Source organism: Rattus rattus, chromosome 5 (genome assembly GCF_011064425.1).
Source record: "Rattus rattus isolate New Zealand chromosome 5, Rrattus_CSIRO_v1, whole genome shotgun sequence".
Taxonomy (NCBI): Eukaryota; Metazoa; Chordata; class Mammalia; order Rodentia; family Muridae; genus Rattus; species Rattus rattus.
This window is the reverse complement of record NC_046158.1, coordinates 91,264,037-91,286,756: the sequence shown is the minus strand read 5'-3', so window position 1 is coordinate 91,286,756 and position 22,720 is coordinate 91,264,037. Positions and strand designations below refer to the sequence as shown.

The 22,720-nt window shown below is 41.5% G+C and overlaps 1 protein-coding gene across 4 annotated transcripts in view; it reads left to right on the top strand.

Annotated features, from left to right (window-relative positions):
• Ryr3 (ryanodine receptor 3) overlaps window positions 1-22,720 on the top strand; it is a 528,612-nt gene that overhangs the window by 188,015 nt on the left and 317,877 nt on the right. For all 4 annotated transcript variants that reach the window (XR_004388016.1, XM_032903887.1, XM_032903885.1 and 1 more), the window contains exon 3: window positions 8,958-9,065. Coding sequence is in view for 3 of the 4 variants with exons in the window: in XM_032903887.1 (XP_032759778.1) it covers window positions 8,958-9,065 (108 nt within the window). In the remaining variant the exon portion in view is untranslated. The remainder of the gene's footprint in view (window positions 1-8,957; window positions 9,066-22,720) is intronic.

Genomic DNA, 22,720 nt, shown 5'->3' with positions numbered 1-22,720 from the left:
AGAGTGAGTTGGAAATTTGGGTTTGAAATTTAAGAGATAAATAATCCAAATAATGTTGGAAAGAAAATAGTTCATAATAAATTGATAAAATTTTATTAATAACTGGAAGACAGGCACTCCTAGGTCTCCAAGACAAAGTAATATGAGGAAATGAAAACCTTAACTTTACCTGAATTGATCAGTGCACATGGTATACTTGTTTAAATATGACCCCGTGCCCAATTTATAAGCACAACTATTATATGCTAATAATAATTTCAAATGTTTATGGAGATGAAACTTTTTAACACTCTGATTTGATCACTGCATATTGTATACATGCACATGCACACATGCACATACACAGAGAAGAGAGAATGAGAGACAGACAGAGACAGACAGAGAGAGACACAGAGGCATTGACACACACAGAGAGAGAGAGAGAAAGAGAGAGAGAGAGAGAGAGAGAGAACAAATTATAATTATTATATAGCACCACACAAGTTTATATACTTACAATAGCAATGTAGCTGAGAGGAAGCCTTTCAGCCTTTCTGAATTTCTTTTTTTTAATAAAGGAATTTTTTTAATTTTTTTTCTTTATTAACTTGAGTATTTCTTATTTACATTTCGATTGTTATTCCCTTTCCCGCTTTCTGGGCCAACATCCCCCTAGCCCCTCCCCCTCCCCTTCTATATAGGTGTTCCCCTCCCCACCCTCCCCCCATTACCGCCCTCCCCCCAACAGTCTAGTTCACTGGGGGTTCAGTCTTAGCAGGACCCAGGGCTTCCCCTTCCACTGGTGTTCTTACTAGGCTATTCATTGCTACCTATGAGGTTGGAGCCCAGGGTCAGTCCATGTATAGTCTTTGGGTAGTGGCTTAGTCCCTGGAAGCTCTGGTTGGTTGGCATTGTTGTTGATATGGGGTATTGAGCCCCTTCAAGCTCTTCCAGTTCTTTCTCTGATTCCTTCAACGGGGGTCCCGTTCTCAGTTCAGTGGTTTGCTGCTGGCATTCGCCTATGTATTTGCTGTATTCTGGCTGTGTCTCTCAGGAGAGATCTGCATCCGGTTCCTGTCGGCCTGCACTTCTTTGCTTCATCCATCTTGTCTAATTGGGTGTCTGTATATGTATGGGCCATATGTGGGGCAGGCTCTGAATGGGTGTTCCTTCTGCGTTTCATTTTCCTCATAAACAAAATGCTACAATCTCATCCCCAAAGGGGCTTTGAGATAAGAAGGAAATGAAATTATAGTTAAAGGGCATTTAGTTCAATCTCTGGCACAAACTATGTAGATAGGTACCTTGATACATGTCAAATGGACAGATGATGACAGGCTTGTCAGTTGATATATGTATAGCCAGATAGATGTTACATAGAGACTGGATTGACATACTTATTTCTTTGCTTACTTGTTGTCAAATTCCTCTATATCTCAACTGACCTACTTCTAATGTGGTTATAAAATAATTGTTGGTTTGTTTTGTAGTTTTTAGAAATTCAGAAGCTGAGAAAAAGCTTAATTTGCCATATACTTTTCTTTAGGAACTATCAACAACTTTTAGAGGTAACAGATTTCAAAGCACTTAACTGTATAAATATTTAAGTGAAATCTGGTTGGTGTAGAATGTAGACGTTTTGTTCTGCTTTTGAATTGCAAACACAGTACAGATAATTATGTACCATCAATAATTGACCAGAAGTTCATAATGAGCTCATGTCTCCTGTAGGTGGATGAGCTCATGTCTCATCCAATGCTCCTGAATACAAACTATACATCCATCTCCGTATGTCCCGATGTTGTGCCACAAGACACCGATTTTATCCAAATTCTCTCCAGACTCAATGAGGTCTAATTGACTTGGCGTGTTTTCGGAAACACAAGAATGATTTCTTATACAAGAAAGCTTCTGCAATAGTCTTAGTCATGTCTTTGAGTAGAGCTACATGGAGCTGTTTTGAGAACATGGTTCTCTGTCCTGTTTAAGACAGTGTAGTAAGATGGGGTACGCACAGTGACCCTGGAAGATAAGTTACTAGGGGCTGAGACCAGCACTGCACCAGAAGGCATGGTGCCCATTGTGAAAGAGACACCCTTTGTCTGAACAATGTAAAGTAGAGGACAACCAACTCCAGCTCTATTGGACCTTTGACTGGACAACCTCAAGTAGGATGACGGAGTATAAAGAGGATGCATTCTTTGGTTTTCTGCTGTGGTAGCAAAATACGTAAAAGGCTGAGACTTTATAAAGAAAAGAAGTGTAGTCTCACCATGGCTTGGCCTTCCTGGTTGCTCTTTGTTCCCTATCCCATCAATGGGAACCTGGTCACCCTCTCTCCTTCGTTATCCCCCATATCCAATTAGTCACCATGCTCCATCTCTCCTAACTTTCTTTAGATTTTCTAAGCACATCCAGTGTCTCCTCCACTGCCACATCTTTAACTCAAGCCTGGTTTTTCAAAGGTTTAAAATGGATTATATTATTTCCTATATAATTTTCTTTAGTGTTATCCCACCACTGTAAAGATAAGTTTAAAAAAAAAGATGCAAGTTACTTCTCAAACCATCACCTATTTCTTCTTTTACCTCACGTCTCAGTTCTTTATCTTCGTAGTTCTACCCTGACAAAAACACTTTCTTATACATAACCAACTGTTCACTCACCCACTGTTTCACCATCACCCCCTACCTTCACTCACCTCTACCACCTTCAGCATGGTTCTTCTCATAGATTTCCTTACTGTGACTGCCTCACAGTCTGAAAATTATCCATTTGTTTCGCTAACATTCCACGAGACAATGCACTCTCAAAGGTCAGAAATTTTGCCTACTTTCCATACAAAATAGTGATTTAAAAACAAAAGGTACAAACAAATGAATATTTAAATAAGCCATTGATACTTCAACTCGTTATTTTTTGTTGAACATCATCTAGTATTAAGTATTTCCTAAATGCTAGCCCCAATTTTAAACTTTTAGAAAATTTCAAAGGCTTATTATAAAGAACTTGCAGATGAAATATCTTCATACAGTGAAACTGACTGGACCCAAAGACTGGACATCTCAGAGCACTCCTATGTGGATGGCCACGCTGGAGTTGTGGAGCGTTTTACTGGCGTTTTCGCTTTCACCATCAAATGTAATTTTATGCACTCCTCCACCACCAAAAAGAAATGAAAGTGTATGACAGGGTTAGAACTACAAGGACAAGTATCTTTGTGTCCTCTTTCATTACTCATGCCCATTACCTGAATTCATTTTTTCAAGTTCTTCAAACCTAAGAAGTTTATCTGAGGAGATGCTATTTTAAAGAAAAGGCAGCTAAGGGGCAGAAAAACTAAATCTCCTGCCTACCGTCATTTAGTTAATAACTGTGCAACAGAGATTTGAACTTGGGTCACCCTACAGTACTGTCACTCTGCACAGAGTATTCTAACTTGCTTCGTGGGCCATCTAGTCACGTAAAAGGAACATCACTGAGATGTGGCACTATGTGAAATGGGTGAATTAACAGAAGTCAAAAAGGTCATAACAGTGAGAGAAGAAAATATGTTAAACCCTGAGCAGGAGAGCTGGAGAAATGGCTCAGCTGGGGAGGCTCAATGCAATTTGTGCTCAGCTGCAGTTACTTTGAGCAATACATATCCAGATGGTATTAGAGGATTACAGAGAATCAAGCATGTGCTCTTTTACCTACTAGGGTACTGAAGTGGAATCAGACCAATTTTTCAAAGAGCCCACTCCTACTGAATAGATTGACTTCAGCACATCAAAACCATAACAGGTTAAAACAGACCATGGTTTACTTTACGAGGGAGAGGTAGTGATTCTCTCCCTCGTCCTTGACTCCTTACTCTTTTTCTTTGAAGGCTTTACTAGTCTTGCTAATACAGTGTGGAGTGGCTCTTGTGGGATACTAAAGAAGTGTGAAGGCTCTGCTGATGTGGGCACCAGCACCCACCAGCTGGTTTGCAGCAAGTCTCAGAAAATCTATGCCGTTTTGTAACTTTATAGGGCACAGAAGAAAGCTAGATGGACCTCCCTGAAATTTTACACAGAGTGGGGCCAAATGAACACTTCTTCCTGGCTTACCAGGGCTCTGACACCTCAAGGTTTCCTGGAGGACACTGAAATCAAATGCTCGTGTAGGCTAAGGACAAGGCCGAGAGAGTGATGAGGAACTATTTCCGATCAGATGTCAACAGAGCCTTTTTCTCCGTGCTGAGAATCATCAAATATGTGCCCATGTCTGGCAGACAGAGTGACTGAGGCACAGGCTCCCGAGCACTGAGACAATGAGCTGACCACTCGAGAGACTCCCCTGGCTGCAGACAAATGAGCTATGAAGAGCAAGCAGCCTTTGCTCATTCTTCAGGGGTATAGAGGGGGGAACTCAGTCCACTTTGAGGTTTAATTAAGGGTGGCAGCTGGCATAGTGGGTCAGATGACTCTGCGCTCATTCATGTCACAGGCTGCATCTTGTTTTTCCTCCAGATAGTTCTGTTACTCTGTTCTCTCCATTGACATTGCCCACACGTTCACTATTCTGTGTGCTATTAGAGTAATAAATAATTACTTTTCCAAATATAAAGGGTTGCAGGCAGGGGCCAAATGCTGGAGATACAAAAACAGAACCATCAGGATCTTTAAGATTCTCTCCTTTGATATATATCCTCCTAATGCAAACTATCCCCTGTTTAAGTGTACCTATTCATACCATTAATGAAAGTAAGTTTCCTTGATAATTTAATACCCAGAGGGGAAAGGACAGATACAATTGTCCATGTTATCGCCAGCCCTCCATCTTAATGAATGATGGCAGAGACAAGAGTTCCTATCTCCTCTCTAAACAAATCATACGGAGGAAAAAGGTCGGGGAATCTCATGCAAGGAAGGATCTCAAATACTTGGTGCTATGAAAGAAATTGATTAAATAGATTAGTTATTAAAGACATGCATAATAAGGCTCTTTAATTGACTCATCCAAAAGCCCCTTTTCAAATATAAACTTTAGCTGCAGACATTTCTGGATGGAAAAATCTCCAAATTATATGGTCTAAGGAAGCCAAGGAGAAAGAAAGATTGTGTTTCCATTTTATAATCTGGTGACATGGAACCCATGTAGATTCACTTCTATAAAATCTCTTTAAATGGCATATTTTGAGATACTGTGTTGGGTGGTATATGCTTGCAGCATAAAGTCTGCAGGGAAGTAGTTGATCATCCAGTTGTGCACTACTTATCATAGCGCTACTTTGCACCCTGAGAGATGTGAGTCCCAGCTGCTCACTGTCTTCAGCCCCATGGAAATGAGTTAATCACCTGCTGTGGGAATGTCCTTTGAAAACAAAGAAAAATAGAAAGAATAAAAAAGAAAAAGTAAAGTGTGATGCTCTTTGTAGGCAATATCCTTTCTCCTTGGATAAACAGACATGATGAGGGAAATTCCTGTTCTACTAGAATTCCAGAACAACTAGGCTTGTAGATTTCCTGACTAGGCAGATCTTCTGGAGAAAGAACTTAAATAGAACAGTATTCCTTCTATCAGCCCAAAAGTTCAGAAAACCCATGATACAACTCACAGACTGTATGAACCTAACAAGAAGGAAGGCCCAGGCGTGGATACTTCAAACCCACTTAGAAGGGGAAACAAAATTATCCTGGGCAGCAGAGGGAGGGACAGACCTGAGCGAGAGAGGGGTGAGGGAGGAAAAGAGGACAGGAGAGAAGCCCAGAGGGCCAGGAGGATGAGTGGAAATATTCAGCATTTGGGGGTGAAGTGTGGGGGAACCTGTAGGAAGTCCCAAAGACCCGGGATGTGAGAGGCTCCCAGGACTCAGTGGAGGTGACGTTAGCTGAAATATCCAACAGTGGGGAGATAGAACCTGAAGAAACCATCTCTAGTCCATGGGACCACCCACCTATCTTCAAGAATCTTGATTCCAGAATTGTTCCTGTCTAAAGGAAATGCAGGGGCAAAAATGGAGCAGAGACGGAAGGAAAGGTCATCCAGTGACAGACCCAACATGTGCTCTATTCCATGCACACGCATAAAACCTTGACACTATTGCTGATGCCATGTTGTGCTTGCAGACAGGAGGAGCCTAGCGTGACTGTCCTCTGAGTTGTTCCATCAGCAACTGACTGAGACAGTTGCAGATACTTACAGCCAACCATTCGATTGGGTGTGGGGACCCCTGTGGAAGGGTTATGGGAAGGGCTGAAGGAACTAAAGGGGATTGCAACCCCATAGGAAGACCAGCAGTGTCAACTAACCCCGTCCTCTCAGAGCTCTCAGTGACTAAGACACCAACCAAAAAGCTGGTGCTGGTCTGTGACCCCTGGCACATATGTAGCCAAGGCTGCCTTGTCTGGCCTCAGTGGGAAAGGATGTGCTTCCTCCTGTAGAAACTTGAAGCCCCCGAGAGGGGGAATCTGGCAGGGGTGAGGTGGGGATGAGTGGGTGAGTGGGAAGCACCCTCTCAGAAGCAAAGAGGAAGGGGGACCAGGAAGGGAGGCAACATTTGGAATGTAAATAAATAATTTAATAAAAAGAAACAAACACACAAAGGTAATCCTTCAAATCCTTAGTAGAAAAGTACTTTAAAATGGAAGTCACCATATCTAGTAGCTATTGGGATAGGATGGTCCATTCCCAGATTAATACTTTTAAAATGGGATCTTAAAGCTCTATTGAAAACATTCCCAGAGAATTCAACCTATAGGACACTGTCTTATATTCAGGAAAGTGAATTCTTATTTTTCAGGACATTGAGGTTGGAGAAAGATGAGAAATGCACAAACACATGAAAATTAAAGTAACTCAGAACAGTCAATTCCATTATCTTTATTTTTTAAACAGAGAACACAAGTCTGGGAAGTTATCTGACTCTTAGTTAAAGGCTACCTTTACCTTTAAATCAGACTCCATGGAAACAGCTTCGCCTGTTTCGAAGCATTAGGAAGAGCTGTCAGTGGCTGTTTCCTATTCTGAAGAACAGACGGTGGCGGGTGGAGGAGCTGCCTTTCTCTTCTTCTCAAAGGAGAGATGAGGTTGAGAGACAAGGTTTAAGTGGTTTACTTAGCAAAGAAAGCACTCCAGAAAGAGATTGGAGTGAGCTGTCCCAAAGCAGGAATAACAGTCCAGCGACTCCATACCGTGTACTGTTTTAAAGGTTTTATGAATATTTATGAGGTAGGCAGGGCGTGCTTGGGATAAGGTGACCCCTTTTCCCTCCCAAACCATGGTAAATCAGATCTCCTTTTTAGGTAATCTTTTCTCTCTGTTTCTCTAGAAAAGTTCACAAAGGTGGGGGGAGTGTTCCGTCAGAAGCACAAAAGCCAAGGTTATTTGAGGATATGTAACTCATCATTAGTACACACGTAGGGAAATGCTCAGGCGAGAACCACCTAACGTCAACTTTGAAGACACGTACCCACAAAGGATATTCTGACTGTCAGGCACAGAGACCTGGGTACAGCTATGGTTCTCTTGGTTGTTTCACAGCTAATTCCTTTTTGAGACTGCTCGATTGTGTGATCGAGGTTTATTACTCTCTGTCAGTTAAGACATTCTGTTATCTTTATATTCTTCTTTAAACAGATTTCATGTTGAAGGCCGAACACAATAGACGAGCTCAACAAGAAACTAAGACATAGACTGTCCCTGAGACTCCCTTCCGCCCAAACTACCACTCACGCCCACCTCCTTTCTACCTTGCAGTCCCATGTTTCTCATTGCTACTATTTTCATGGTGCCGATGTATTGGCAGAGGAAAAATGGCACTCAGGAAAGTCACAAGTTGTATATCCAAGGAAGAGAGTGGACTATGAAACCGGACTCTAAGGTCCTGAGGACAGCGGCTTTGTTTTGTTTGTTTGCTTTATCTTTCTCAACATTAAACACTGTATTTGCAGAAATGTAAGACATAAATATTTGCCCATCTAAGATGTTCTAATTGTAGGAAATCATTACTATCTTCATTATTATGGGGGAAATATATGGTTAAATGCATAAACTCTAGACACAGTCTGCCTCTGAGTGAATCAGACTCAGCCAAATCCAAAACGTACACAGACGGCCTGAATGACAGGGTGCCTCAGGAGTGCCTGTCTTACTGGGTGCTTGTCCAGGCTAGGTGTGCTAATTAATGTATGCAGAACATTTACAAGAGTGCCTGACGTGGAGAAGATGCTCATTTGATAAGTGTTAGCTACTACCAGCAGTGTTCAGGGCAGGTGTCTCAGCCATTTGCTGAGAAATATACCAGAACAAATGCTAATGCCATGATGTTAGCTGATCACTGTTGAGTGACTCTCGCATATTAGAATGATTACAATAGGGGTCACAAGTTCTTGTGTAGACTTTTCCTTGTTCGGAGCTATGGCCACGTAGCTTTTAATCCCCTTGCTGCCGCCGCTTTGTTTATGACAAAATCCAGGTTTTCTTTACAAATAAACAGATTTCCTACGTAGTCATTGTAGTCTAAAGCCACACGCTCTGCTTCTCTCCTGTGAATTCTTATGGCTATCAATGGATTTCTTCCTTTGACCTCACTTAGCCTTGAGTATAGATGAGCCTTTCCTTTCCTTCTGCCCCTTCTTCAGCAGGTGCGTGTGCGTGTGCGTGTGTGTGCGTGCGTGTGCGTGTGCGTGTGTGTGCGTGTGTGTGTGTGTGTGTGTGTGTGTGTGTGTGTGTGTGTGTAATTACCTTCATTTAGGTAATACCAGGCTTCACTCAAGCTGATCCTGATATTTTAGCCACTGTTCCTTTGACACTTTGCTTCTTCTCATCCTTTAAAGTCCAGATGAAACCCCATCTAACTTGAATCCAGGAACACTACCTTGTCCCATTTCTATTCCTCCATTCAGCTGTCATGATCTAGTTTGTAGGTGCCACTGTCTTTGTGATGCCACTGTGTATCTGATCCCTGACTGGTATGAGCTGGCATCCTCACTCTGGTTTTATTTCCACAGTACATTCCTCCAGATCTCTGTGTCTGCAATTTCGTGCTGGAACAGTCCTTGTCTGTCAGAGCCCTGCAAGAAATGCTTGCCAACACCGTTGAAAATGGTGGAGAAGGGGTGAGTACCTAAATCGTGCCCTGGGTTGAGATCGATCACCCCATACCCCAAAAGCATATTTGACATTTCACCCCTCCAATTCAGAACTGGAAAACCTCCATGTAGAGATAGGAAACTTTTCCTCCAAGTTTAGATATCACTTACTCAGCAACTCTAGTCCTTTCTCCTTTGAAATGACCAGCTTCCCTCAGAAAATAGATGAGCACACCACTAATGCTGGCTAGGCTCCTTTCTCCCATCTCTTACCTCAGAGTCTAGCAGGGAACATGGAGAGAGTCCAAGAGCACCTTGAGACTAAAAACGCCTGGGCGGCACGTGCTTTTCAATGGAGAATCTCACAGATGTTATGACTCTGGTTGAACAGAGTTGGGAGTCCATAGCAGTCTTCTACAACAGTCTCCTGAAGAATTCAGGCTGATCTCATCCATGATGAGCAAATACAGGACTCCCTTAAGGTTCTGTTGTCACAACTGTTAATCTGAGAACGATGCTCAGTTACCTTCCAGGAAGGTTCTCCAGCCAGAGGATTGGATTTCATAATTTTTTTTTTTATTTTCCTACTTCCTATTGACCTGCTCATTTGTGTCTCTTTATCATCAATTAGGATAATTGTAGTGGCTGGTTATTCAAACTCAGCACCTCTGCCCCATTTCCATGCCCCACCCTCCATCTGATGGCACTCTGTCTTTTGTAATACTCTGACAGCCTGTTTTCATTCCTTTTGTACTAACTGCCTCTTCCCCATCTTCCCCCTAAGTCACCATGAAGTTCTTTCTAAAATGCATGCCCAATTGATTGTATTCCCTTGTTTTAAATTCCTTCATTTCCCCAGCAGCTTGGGATGAATCCTAAATGCCCCAACACAGCTGAAAGCCCTACAGCTGAACCCTATTCAGCTCTCTGCCTCATCTGTCACTCCAACCTACCCAGCACTCAGTGTCCCAGGCACATTAAAATCCCTAGTGCTACCCCCAACCTTCCAGCCCTTTTCACTCCTGACCTTACTTCTCTGCTGTTTCCTCAGAGTGGCACAGCTTTTCTCCTCCTCTGTCTTCCCTATGCAATCCCTCCTCATCCTTCAGGGAACCAGTTTAGACAGTAGATCATCCCAGACACCTCCATTCACCTACAAGTGTATTACACAGAAGATCCTAAGCTTTCCTATGGTTTTTCTCTACACTCTGCACTCACAATACAAGTTTTAGTTTCTTTCTCCTGTCCCAGAAAACATACTGCTTCTGGGGACAGTTGGTTTGCAGTTACTAAGAAGCATAGTTTATCCTGATAAAGTCATACACAATTTGACATTAATAAAGTCATACACATTATATTTGTGGCTGAAGAAACAGGGACTGTAGACGTGATTGAATTGATGTTTACATCTTGGTTATTTTCCAGCCCTTAATGTGATTTTAGACAAGACTTCTAAAGGCTTAGAGACAGGATGCTCTTACCTATGTAATAAGAGTGTCTATATCTCCAGGATCATAAATGCCAAAGGTTTGTGGTTCTTCACTCTTCTGATTAGATTAATCTGGCTTAGTCAACAACACGATGATAACTCTTCTCTGTTCCTTAGAGCCTTGGCCTGGGTAACATCATTTTTGTACCTCCTTTGGCTCCACTCCCTTCTCCTTCCACTTAAAGAAATAGAAGCTGAGTGTGTCTCCTTGGAGGCAGGCAAAGCTGTGTGACCTGCGTTAGAGAAGGCCTCCTGCAAGGCAGGCAGTGCTCTCTCTGGTTACAGTAGGCCTCCTGTGTCCCTGGTTAGAGCAGTCCTCCTGTGTTCCTGGTTAGGCCAGATCTCCAGGGAGACAGGCAGGCTGGAGGACTGGAGGTGGGGGGGGGTGAAGCATGCTGATCTGCCCTTATGTTATTAATTATTTATTAGATAATAGTCACAATACTTACCACAATATTTTGGTTCAGTGTCCAAAATGTATCCTCTTGTCATTTGTGGGGCATTATAATAAATATAAACAAGGTCCAATAGGTATTTCCATTCTTATTATTGTTATGATCATTCCTATTCTTGACTGGAAATCTTAGAGACAGAAGAAGAATTTTTTATAGTTGTAGTATCCACTGGTGACTCTATAAACCCGTTACCTGGATAAGAGCTTCAGGCACTGAGACCCACCTGCAGTCCCCTCATGCTTCCATCTGGACTCTGTCTTTAGCATGAGAAATGCTATTTTTATGCAATCTCTTGAGTCTGTGTGTTTTGCTTTCCTAAAGTGACTGTGCACATTTACTATTAGCCGCTAATTTGATTTTCGAAGATAATACTCGGCAGAGAAGAAAAAGAAGTTTGAGAAATAAAAAGGAAAGAATAAAGAGGGAAGTGAGCTAACCCGACAGAGCATAATGAGACTCAGGGGAGCCTGGGTATGTGTGAGCAGGATGCTGCCTCCTTTTGACGCCATGCCAGTCTGTTTGGAAATGGCCATTCACTACTTTTAAATAAGTATTACTTTCAGTAATGATCACGACTGCCACCAAACAGAAGGCCTTGAAGAGTGTAATTTTTTCCCTTCTAGTCAAAAATTGGTCCTTGTGTGCTGCACCTGTTCACTGCTGTGCAGCAAACTGGGCATTTTTAAAAATGATTTTGGTCGTTTGCTCTTTCACGCAATGAGTGTACTGAAGCCCTTTTGCAAGGATTTACCACCCCTGCAGTAATTTCTCATGCAAACAAAGAAAACAAAGGTACCAAGCCAAATTTAACAGTGGAGAATTATTATTGAAATGTCCTTAGCTGCAGCGAGTGGCAGGTGAAAGCCAGCTGTACATTGAAAGGGAGAATTAATTATGAGGGCCTCTAGGCAGCGAGGTCCAGCACCTTTCAGAGCGTGCCCAAGCTAATCTCACCTTTGGATCACTCTTCTCCTGATCTACTCTTATCTAATTTTGTTCTGGGGAAATTACTAAACAATAGACATTTGACACGAGCTCGACTCTATGACAGGTGTTTGAACTAAACTGCTTACATGCAAATGTTAAAGTATTTTCACATTTCCTCTGTTGACCTCTGCTTTATGGAATGTTCATGAGGATTTAGCCTGGTGTGAAGCCAAAAACAATGTCCATTTCCCTCCAAGTCCTAACCCCTTCACCCTCCAAAAAGAACTCATTTCTAGTTCAGCAGCACACCTAAGAATCACACAGATATATCTTCAGTCTTGCCTATTCTAACCAGGTGACTCCTAGAATGAATTATTTCTCTGTTTCTTTGCCTTAATTGCCACCTTCTCAACGTGTACCCTTCCACACAGACAGATCATCAAATGAGATCGGTGCTCACAACTGCTTGTCAGAGTGGACAGCAGCACAATGCCTTTCTTCATCTCTGCCTAGCCAAGGTTTTTCAGGAAAATTCAACCTGCATCGAAGGAAGGAGTTCCTCATGAAATGACCAGATACACATCAAATCTAGCACTGCCCAACTCCAAATAGGGCTAACATTAAATGTTCCGATACCTCTAGAAATTAAAGCCCTTGCGTGACTCATTTATTAACCGCACTTCTCCTTGAGGGCTCTGACTTTATCGATGTCAGGCCTGTACAACTAAGAGGAGAGGTTAAATATGTATGCATACATATATGTACATATGCATGCACACACATACTTAAATACAATGAAGGCTATGGTTGCAATGCAAATGCTACATTTTATCCATAACCAAGAAGCATAAAATTATGTTTGACTTTATAAACTTGAGCATCTTATATGCTAATACATTCAACCTTCTAACATTGATCGGAAATGTGACCTGGAAGGATATTATCTCTGCAAGAACCTTCAACCCTCAGAGGGGTTCGTCTCTATTTCCCTGTGTTATCTACGTAATAGCCATCGACTCTAATATGAGCTTCAGTTTCATTTGTCTTTGTCCTTAGAGTGTGGAATATCGTATAGAGAATGTCTGCTAGAGAAATTCTCATATGTGACATGGCATGTTCACAATGCATTGACTCTTCTTGAAGATGGCATGTCTATGCCTGCTGAGAAGCCAGGGGTTGTCACCAAGGATCATGTGACCTTGTAAACAGGCAATGAAGCGTAACTTAATTATGCTATTCATGTGAGGAGCATAAAGTGAGCTGCTTTCCTGTTTTCTACAGAAGAGAAGCCACTCCAACTAGTCATATAGTTTTGGCCTCTGATTTTGAGGTCTTTATGTTCCCCTTCTAATTGTCAGAGGAAAACTTCGGATTGAGAATTATGTGATTAGGAAGAGAACAAGACCTGTGGCGGAAATGGGCGCATTAATTGTGAACCAGCTTGATACCCAATTACAATGTTAAAAATATTACTCCTTTAAAAAAGAGAACTAAATCAAATAATGGTTCACCTCCAACAACAGGTAATTCATTACACCCTTGGAATACTTTATAAGGTTTTCTTTGCCTAGAAATACGATGTGACCTGCGTTCATATGGTGATATAATCCTAGCTTGCCTACACCAAAGCCCTAAAGCAGGATAGTCAGGCTACACCAGAATAGCCACAGTAGGTACAAAAATATGAAATTACTTAATACTTGTCGGTAAAGAGGCACGGCCTCAAGCTGTTCCAAACCTTGCCTTGGTGACTTTTTCAGGTATCCTCCTTGCCTTTCAGAGTATTAGCCTGAGGACAGCCCCCTGTATCCCTTACTTTGTTAAGACAAGGACATCACACCTGTCCATTCTTAACCGAAGGCGTCATGGTGCAATGGTAGTATGTCTCATTCCATAAATTCTTAATTAGTTTGACTTGCCATATTATTATTTAGAAGAGAGAAACCCAGTTACAAGGACTCTGAAACCTGCCCCCATTCATTTTTTAATCTAGAGCAGGTTATCAACTCCTATTATGAAACCAATAATATTTTTGCGCTCACAAAATAAGAAATCTCTTGGCAAATTGCTCTCACCTGCAAATGCTTGTCAAAACCTACTTTTTAAATCTGCCCTGCATTAGAATTCCCCTTGCAAATTCACTTGTGATTGTTTCAGCAGCAAAGCAGAAAGACCAGGGGTGGGGGTTGGGGGTGGGGGGTGTTAGGTTTGGTCCTAACACTGAAACCCCTTAGAAATTTAATTCCAGGCAAATCTCTTATAGATCTGGGACTTGAATTGCAACACCTCTGAAAGAGGACTTTGTGTAGGTGTTCAGTCCCTGATGGTTGTGATATACCAGGTTAAAATGGGAAGATGTCCATACCTCAGTTCCTCTGGAGTATCTGCTTAGCTAGAGCCCATCACGGAGTCCCTGTGGAAACGCTGACCTGTTCATCAGCCACTGTGCTCAATGCTTTGACTTCTATATTTAGACAGAATGAATATGTGTTTATTCTTTTTCTGCTTTTGGTGTGGGCAAAGATAACCTTCCAAAATCTACGTAGGACAGCACCTTTGAGAGGGAAAGTGTTAATTATATACATTGACCTTTTGGAAACGTAGTTCTCCTGGAAAATCCTGTACAGAAGGAAAGTTATTCCATCACTTCCACAAGATTTGTTTCTTCAAGTAGCCAGCCATTATTTTTGAGAAATTAAATGTTGTTGTAAGTGAGAGGACTACAAACTAAAGGTTTATGTGATTTTTTTATATATACGCCAAATTGTCAAAATGCATTTATTTCTTTTTCTCCTTTCCCTATACTTTCTCACTGTTCTTCCACAAGTTGTGATCTGATTCAGGGACTTTGTTTGATGGATGGATTTGAATGTTTCCTTGGTAAGGTGATATTTATGAAGAAATGAATTGTTAACATATTTCATTTTTAGACTAATTTTTTGATAGCATGGTATTTACTTAGAATGTTCTGTCTTGAAAACATCACTTCATGGTAAAAATAAAAAACCAAAGAACCTTTTAAAATTAATTTTTAAAGGTTGATTAATACTTTGTTCTAGTTCTAAGATAAAGAATTTCCAAGTTGCCTTGGGTAGATTTTCCTAATGTGAATAGCATCATGGGAAGGTCAGAATTAGGCTATAACACTTTGTGTGTTTACTGTTTCTTAGTGACAACAAGACTAGACAAAGAAAGAGTAACAGCATACGCTCACATGTAATACTGCTTCTTATTCTAGCTGGGATGATATAGTCTCCAGCTTGGATGTCTCGGCCCACATCCTTCTCACCGTGGTCTGTTTCTGGTTTCTATAGTAAGCCTCAGCCGGTTCCTCAGATGATTTGAAAGCTTTCATCAAACCCTGTGCTCACTAAGATATCCATTCACTGTTTTGTTTCTTACCTTGCTAGCTCAGTGACCTCTCGGAATGGGTATGTTTTTACCTCCTTAATATACATGTACTTTGCATGGACAACTGACTCCAGCTGTATTTGTACTGACCTGGGCCTTCTACTTGTTAAATGTTCCGGGCATTTCCATTCTCTGTGCTTCTGCTGTTTTAAAAATAAAACACAACTGCACCACACATTCCAGTCTTGTAGAGCTGAGAGGTGGCTGCACACTTAGAAATCCCAGCCAGGCACCTTATTCTACCACTGCTGTGGAACTGGGAGAACAGCTTGTCTGTGGACTCATGGTTTGGTTTTATTTTTTGTCATATTTTTCCCTTTCCAGATATCGAATGTCGCTTTCAAAGTTTCTTCCTTTTTTTCTTCTTGATATGGTCTAGAGAGTTTGTGTCCTTGGTTTTCAGCTTGGTGAGATGACGGAAGTGTGCAGCCTTGCTTTCATTCAAGCTTCTGGATGCTTCTGACTCCTGGTACTATTATGCAACTCCAGCTCTGCTCATCCATGAGGCTGGAATTCATAATAAAAATGAAAAAAGCTAGTTTGGTATTCTTTTTGTTTTTCGTGTGCTATCTCCCAAAGTGACCCAAACAGAACAATTAAATGTTAATGTCAGCAATTAAGAAGAGCCATTAAGGTTAACTAGCTTTTTACATTTCTTCATATCCTCATAGAAACATTTTCAAGTGAAAAAAAGAAGGCACACAATTTTTAAAGCTCCAGATCTTCTGAGATCTTCTACTTTGTAATCCTTGCTGCAGTGTCAGTGTAATTGCCTGTTCTGTGATGATACCATCCTCTGCTGACGTTAACACCGCACATAAGCCCAGTACGCTTATGTGGTCCTGATGGTGTCGTGTAACCATGATAACATTTAGCTTTGCTAGTTGTTACAAAAACCCTGGGGCTCTTGCCATTCTTGCTGTGGTACTGAAATGCTGGTGGTATAGCTTCCTCAAATCACTATCTCAGAAAGGGTGGCTTTCTGATTAACATGGGTGTTTTTCTTTTGCTTGTAAAAATATTTTCATGGCAAAAATATTTAAATATATCTCTTAAACTTTCATAGAGGACAAACAAGAATGTGGGTATCTGAACTTGTTTTCCAGAACCTCGATATGTTTTCATTAGAGATTCTGTAGAATTAAAGATAAGTAACTGGTGTGGTGGGGTGTGGGATGGCCAGTACTAACATGGGTTGCAGAAACCGGATTCCTCATCGGGAGAAATCATGACTGTAATTTATTAGATATGCAGATTTAAAGACAATCTAAGTATGATACTTGCTTACCTTTTACCAGTGAAGTGCATTTGGAATTCAAGAAACCCTAAGAAAATAGAAGCCCTTCCACTTATTTATTAGACAGTTTCTTTCATCGTGTCATTCATTTTTAATAGCTACCAGAGTTTAAATTATATATTTGCAGAGAATTTGACTGAACTAGAGAAAATAGCTTACTTCTGATTTGCAAAAGATTAGTTAAAACACCAATTTGGATATTTGAGTAAACAAAAATTAGCTTAATATGCCAGAGAGTCCCGGATCCCAGCGGGGCAGTGTAATCGTCACTGGTCACCTGTGGCAAGTGTCTCATTCCCTAGTCCTCACTGTCTATCTGGAGAACGTGCAAGCATCTGAGATGGTGAATGACAGTGGGAAGGCAGCAGAAATAAATCCCAGAAGGCCTAGAGGACCCCGGGTGTACACTAAGCCCTGGTCTGCAGAGGCGAGCCTGGCTGTTTGCAGAGGCGAAAGCTAGCATTAGGTGTTTTTTTTAACTGTTCTTCCTTTTCAGCCTGGGCTGCGGATGCAAGGGGGAGCAGAAGGTGTCAGGACAAAATAAAGCTTTGTTCCAAAGGAGAAAATTAAGCATGGGTCGTCGGGAGTTTGCTTTAGAAGATCCTTTCCTTGCTCGCTTGCCTGAGTCCTGCTCTCTGGGTGTGGAAGGTGCAGGAGAGGTAGATCCGTGGTGGGACTGCCCCTAAATATTGCTGTTTCCATAACTTTGCTATGAGGACGTCGAGCAGAACACACTGCTTTTCTGTGTATTTATCTCTATAGTTTTCCAAAATTATGGCTTGTTTTTAGAAACGTTCAGTTATTTCTTAAGTACAGAAATTTCCAGATTTCATTTTTTTTATAGGTGCAGATAACTCAACTGTGATTACTGAGTCAGCCATGCAGAGAAGGCTGTGGTGTTGATTTTCTGAAATGAAAGGTTTTGCTCTGCTCTGCAGTTCAGAGCACAGCCGCAGAGGATAGGAAGACATTTCGTCCCAGAGCCTGAACAACTGTGTCTCCATTCTTTGCTACCCTGACAATTTTACATTTTATCTTCCCCATGGGCTTTTTCCATGCCAGCTTAGTAGAGACTATCTCCAAACGCTGATCCAAGTTTAGAATTTACCTGGATTCCAGAATTAATGATCCAGCGGCTCAAATGCGTATATATTCTTTCAGTCTAGAAATGGGCCGCTTCCTAACACTGGGGGATAGAGGGAGGATATTCAGTGGTATGGCATATCAAAACCTTTTGCTCTGTTGTTATCAATTTTGGGGCTAGTCTTGACCCCACATTTATATCCAGCCTCTCTGTTATGATAGCTGTAGCCCAGGGATGATTCTGAAAGCCTGGGAGAAGTGTAGCTACCAGGACCCAGCTTGCCAAGTGAATGAACTGCTGTTTCCCAATCCATTGCTCCTATGGGCATCTGTTTGGATGAGTTTCATAGGTGTGAAAACCAAGGTTCAATACGTGATTTGCTGCTATTTTCAGCCAATATCAGTGGTAGAAACAGTGGCTCTGTGATATTCCCAGGCTTGTTCCAGAAAAAAGTATCAGATGAACCTACTGAATGGACCTCCCACCCTTTCTCATAACCCTAATCTTTTCCAATAACGCAAATCCTTTCCACATGCTTGTCTCTCTCCTCGTGTGGAGCCACTTAGACTATGCTGACTTCACCTCTAACTGTATCGATTTATCTGTAATTTTTATTAGATTTTTATTAGATTCTACTGCTCCCAGTGCACTGGAAAATAGCCAATTCATAGTGCTAAATCCCTGATTCTCTCAGGCCCAACTCTAGCGGGCTTTTTGAACCATCAGTTTTACTTGCAGGAATCTCAAATGCTGTATTATCCTGCAACTCCCTTTTTGTCGGTCAGTCCATAATTATGTAGTCTTGCCTAAATATATTGGCTTGACTTTAATGTTTTTTCCAAATGTAAACAGTTTTTTCCAGTGCATAATAATATCTCTCGACAGTTAGAAAGATGGCATTTCTGAACTTATCCACCTGCACAGAGGAAATGTGTTTGTATCTATCCCTCTATTTCATTTATTGGACTCTGTTATTAAAATGCAATTCTAACAGAAGAAAAACAGCCTACATTATCTTTACTTTTCCTAATCTGTGTTTACTTTAAAAATTAGTTCCTGAAGTCCATCCTTCTAAAGGGTGATGTTTTCATTGCTGTATGTTAAGACATGCGCCAAAAAGATATTTTCATGTTTCCTAACTCCCATGCTCTGTTCAGTAACGGCTACTTCAATTTTTCTGCACATCCTTTTACCTCAGCACAGAGGTACATGCACTGCAGATGGTCACGTTTTTCACACGCATACAGATATGCATCTCTCCAAAGCACAAAGAGTAAATATCTGTGAGATTTGCTTTATAGGCAGAAACTTGATCTTGGAAGAGGACTTCAGGCTAAATCCAGAATTTTATTTTTCTTACACACCCCAGGGGCTGCTAAGCAGGAAGTCGCTGAGTCAGATTATATGACATCCCTAGTGTTCTGTATCTCCTGAAGCAGGGTCCAGCTGGCATCGCACCATTTCGTTTGTAGCCCAGGAGACCTTGCACAGCCCTCTGTATCAGCGGGAGCACCTGCTGTATTCCAGACTGGCTTTACAAAAACAAAAACCACCAACGAGAGGCAAGCCAGGTCACCATGTTAGCAAACTTAGTGTCAAGACTAAAGCGCACTCCACAGTATTCTTTCACCTCCCAAATAGCCTTTCTAATTGGTATCTTTATTTTGTAATCTAGTCATGTGAAAATAACATCAATGTGGGAGTAGCAGAGTTTGAAGAACACTGCTACAGGATTTCACTTGGAAACTCCATGTTCACCACCATGGCCATTTTTTCACAATATGCCATCCTCTGGACAATCAGTACCATCTTTCTTTCTTCTGTATCTTAATATATATTCCAAAATACAGACACCATTTTATTTTACATTCCCAGTTCCTCTGTGCTTGATCTAAGCAAGTGCGTGTTTTTAAGATGACAACTTTCTCTTTCTTTCTTTTTTTATTGGTTGTTTTATTTACTTACATTTCTAATATTATCATCCTTCCCAGTTTCCCCTCCACAAACCCCCTATCCCATCCTTCTCCCCCTGCTTCTATGAGGGAGCTGCCCCACTCACCCATCTACTCACGCCTCACCACCCTAGCATTCCCCTACACTGGGGCATCGAGCCTCCACAGGGCTGAGGGCCTTCCCTCCCATTGATGCCAGATAAAAGTTGTCATAGTGAAGGATGACAACTTTTACAAGAAAGAAATTGAGACACTTTTTAATGTCTCAGAGTTTGTTTCACTGAGATTAATTTTAGGGCTAAATTCTGGCACTATCTATGCCTGCATCCTTAGCAGTCTTAGGCCAAACCCAGTTAGTGTGAGATTGGAGGAAATTTGCTCTAATCAAGGAAAGACTACCTAACTCTCCTTAATGGCAGCATAGGACTTTGTGTAAAGAACATGGGATGTGTCATTCACAGTGATAAATAGAATATTTCTCTAGCCTCTGTTTTCCCCACACCTTGTTTAGATATGAAAACCTAATAAGACAGTATATTCTCTTTCAGACGGCCAATATCTTGTGGTTCATAGTCATGGCACACTATGTTGTAGTCCTCCATTCATTTAATAAACAGCATTTCTGTGGTCCTCTCCATCTTCCGGTCTTCTGACATGGTCGTCTAGGGTGGAACTGCAAGGCGGACATCCATTCTTGACTCTTCAAGCTATATGCACAACCATTGGTATATATCAATAACAGGGCAGTGGGATGATGGCCAGATAAAGGAGTAGCCTACTTCATTCCAGTCTGTCCATCTCCAGATCTGCTTCTCCTGAGGGATACCTATCTACTACTGCTTTCAGCCTACATGTGATTATTCTTTGAGTTTCTGGAGACCCCAATCAGTAAGAAGTGACTGCCACAATGCTCTTTTCAGAATCAAGTTATCACACTGCATTATTAGGAACCACAAAGCTCATTTAGAAAGAACTGACTTGCTTTCCCCCCCTCCAGTGAAAAGGGAAAATGAAGAAACAAAAACAAAACAAAACAAACAAACAAAAAAACAAAACAAAACTGAAAGGCAAATGAATGCAACTGATTTTTAGTTTCATTAAACTTATAGAAATCTTTTAAATTCCCCAAAATTATGAGCAATGGTATCTGTAAGGAGGTCTCCCACTCCCTGGGAGCTTTGTGGAATGCCACTTAAAATGCCTTCTTCTCTTGCAACAAAGCCCTGAGGGCCCATGGTTTGGGGAAGTCGGGATTTGTTATCAGGCCAGTATGCTACCCTCCCCGTGTCAGTTTGATAAATTCCCCTTTTACACAATGGGGAGAAAATAGATCCGATGGTGTGTGCTCTATTCTAGTCCCAGCTTCCACTCAGATGTAGAGAAAAATTGTTTTTAAAATGAAGTGGGATTTTTTTCCCCCTCTGACAGAAGATCTAGGTGGTGAAAGGAACACTTGATTCTAAACAAGGTCTCTCGAAGGGGGCTCTTGAGAAAAGCCAGTGAAAGGACTGCCTAAGTATTAAATCATTTACGACCCAGAGAGGTATCAGCAGACACAGACAGAGGTGGAGGAGAGTAGAGGAGGGTGCAGAATTCTGAGGAAGGCCTGGGACCGTCAAGACACAGAAGCCAGAGTGACAGCAGTAGATCAGGGGCAACTGACTCCAGAATTGGGAGCGGCGTGTGTCAATGCCGATTCTTGTCTCCTAATCCACTCTCTTCTCCCAACTCCTTCTCCACCTCTCTCTTGGTTCTGAGGAGTACAGGGGTGAGGAACAAGGCTCAGATTGCACCAGAGGCAGATAGACAAGGGTCCAGATGACGGCTAATGCGGTGAGGCTGTGTGGACCAAGGGAGCTAAGGGAGGGCTGGAACTCTTCCTCTTTCAAGACAGAGCAGTCTTGAGCCCTCCCAACATATAGACTTTATAGTAGAGCTGTGTGCATTTTCTTGTGTCACACGTGTGGCAACAAAGGTGAGACAATGGCAGGGAGGATGTAATTTCCAGTTCTAAAATTACCAAAGCCAGTGGGAAGCAATAGTATTACTTTATTACATCCTTAGAGCTCTGGAGAAATCCATCATGGGTCTAACGGAATCTTCTGAGAGTAGAGTACTTACTAATTGCCAAGTGTCATGCTAATTCTATGGACGAAGGGTCCAGAATGGCTTCGAAAGGTCTAGAAGTGTGAATCTTGAGCATGGCTGTGAGAACCTGAGAATCACTCTAGGAATGCAACTTAATGGTGGAGCATTTCCCTGCCATGCATGAAGAGCTATAGTTAAGCTTTAGTATACACATATCTCTCCCACCATCATCCCAGAATAAGAATCACAACGAGAGACAGGCCTACTACGGATCCATGAAGTCAAAATCTTAGGAAAGTGGTCTACTTTTTGGGTTACTTCGCTTGTTTTGTTTTTGTGCAAAGTTCTCTTGGGACTTTGGCCTATAGCAGGGATCCAGGACTACTCCTCTATAATCTTTCATCTGTAGGATCTATGTACACAGAGCTCAGAGAATAAATTTCTTCACCCAATGTCACTTGCTGTACCCTTAGGAGAACTCAAGCTGTTTTGTTCAGGAATATGAAGTTGGGTCCAGGTGTATTGCATCAATGTAGAGAAAACAGCATGAATTTATCTTTATGCAGCAAGATCATAGTGGGGCGAGGGCAGCACGGACAGAAGGATGGGAAATATAGAATAGTTGTTGGTATAGGATGCTTAGAAAAGAAAAGGTAAACAGTATCTGTAAGAACTTCAGAAAAGAAAGGAAGAGTCAGACAGCAAATGATAGCTAGTTTGAGGTGCTTTAGAATGGGTAGAGAGGTTCTTGCACACAGTAGGACTCATTGAGTGCAAGTAGTAAGTGCTTTGTTATAAAAATTTACTCCCGTTTTTAAATTTGTCAATTCCTGAGACAAACTAATGCTTTAGTAGGGAAAATGATAGAGAAAGTGTTAAAATTTTTCAATTCATGGTCCTTACAATGTTAGATTCTTAGAAGGAAATATTGGTTATGCATTAAATTTCATAAAAAAGGAAATGATTGGGCAAAGCTCGT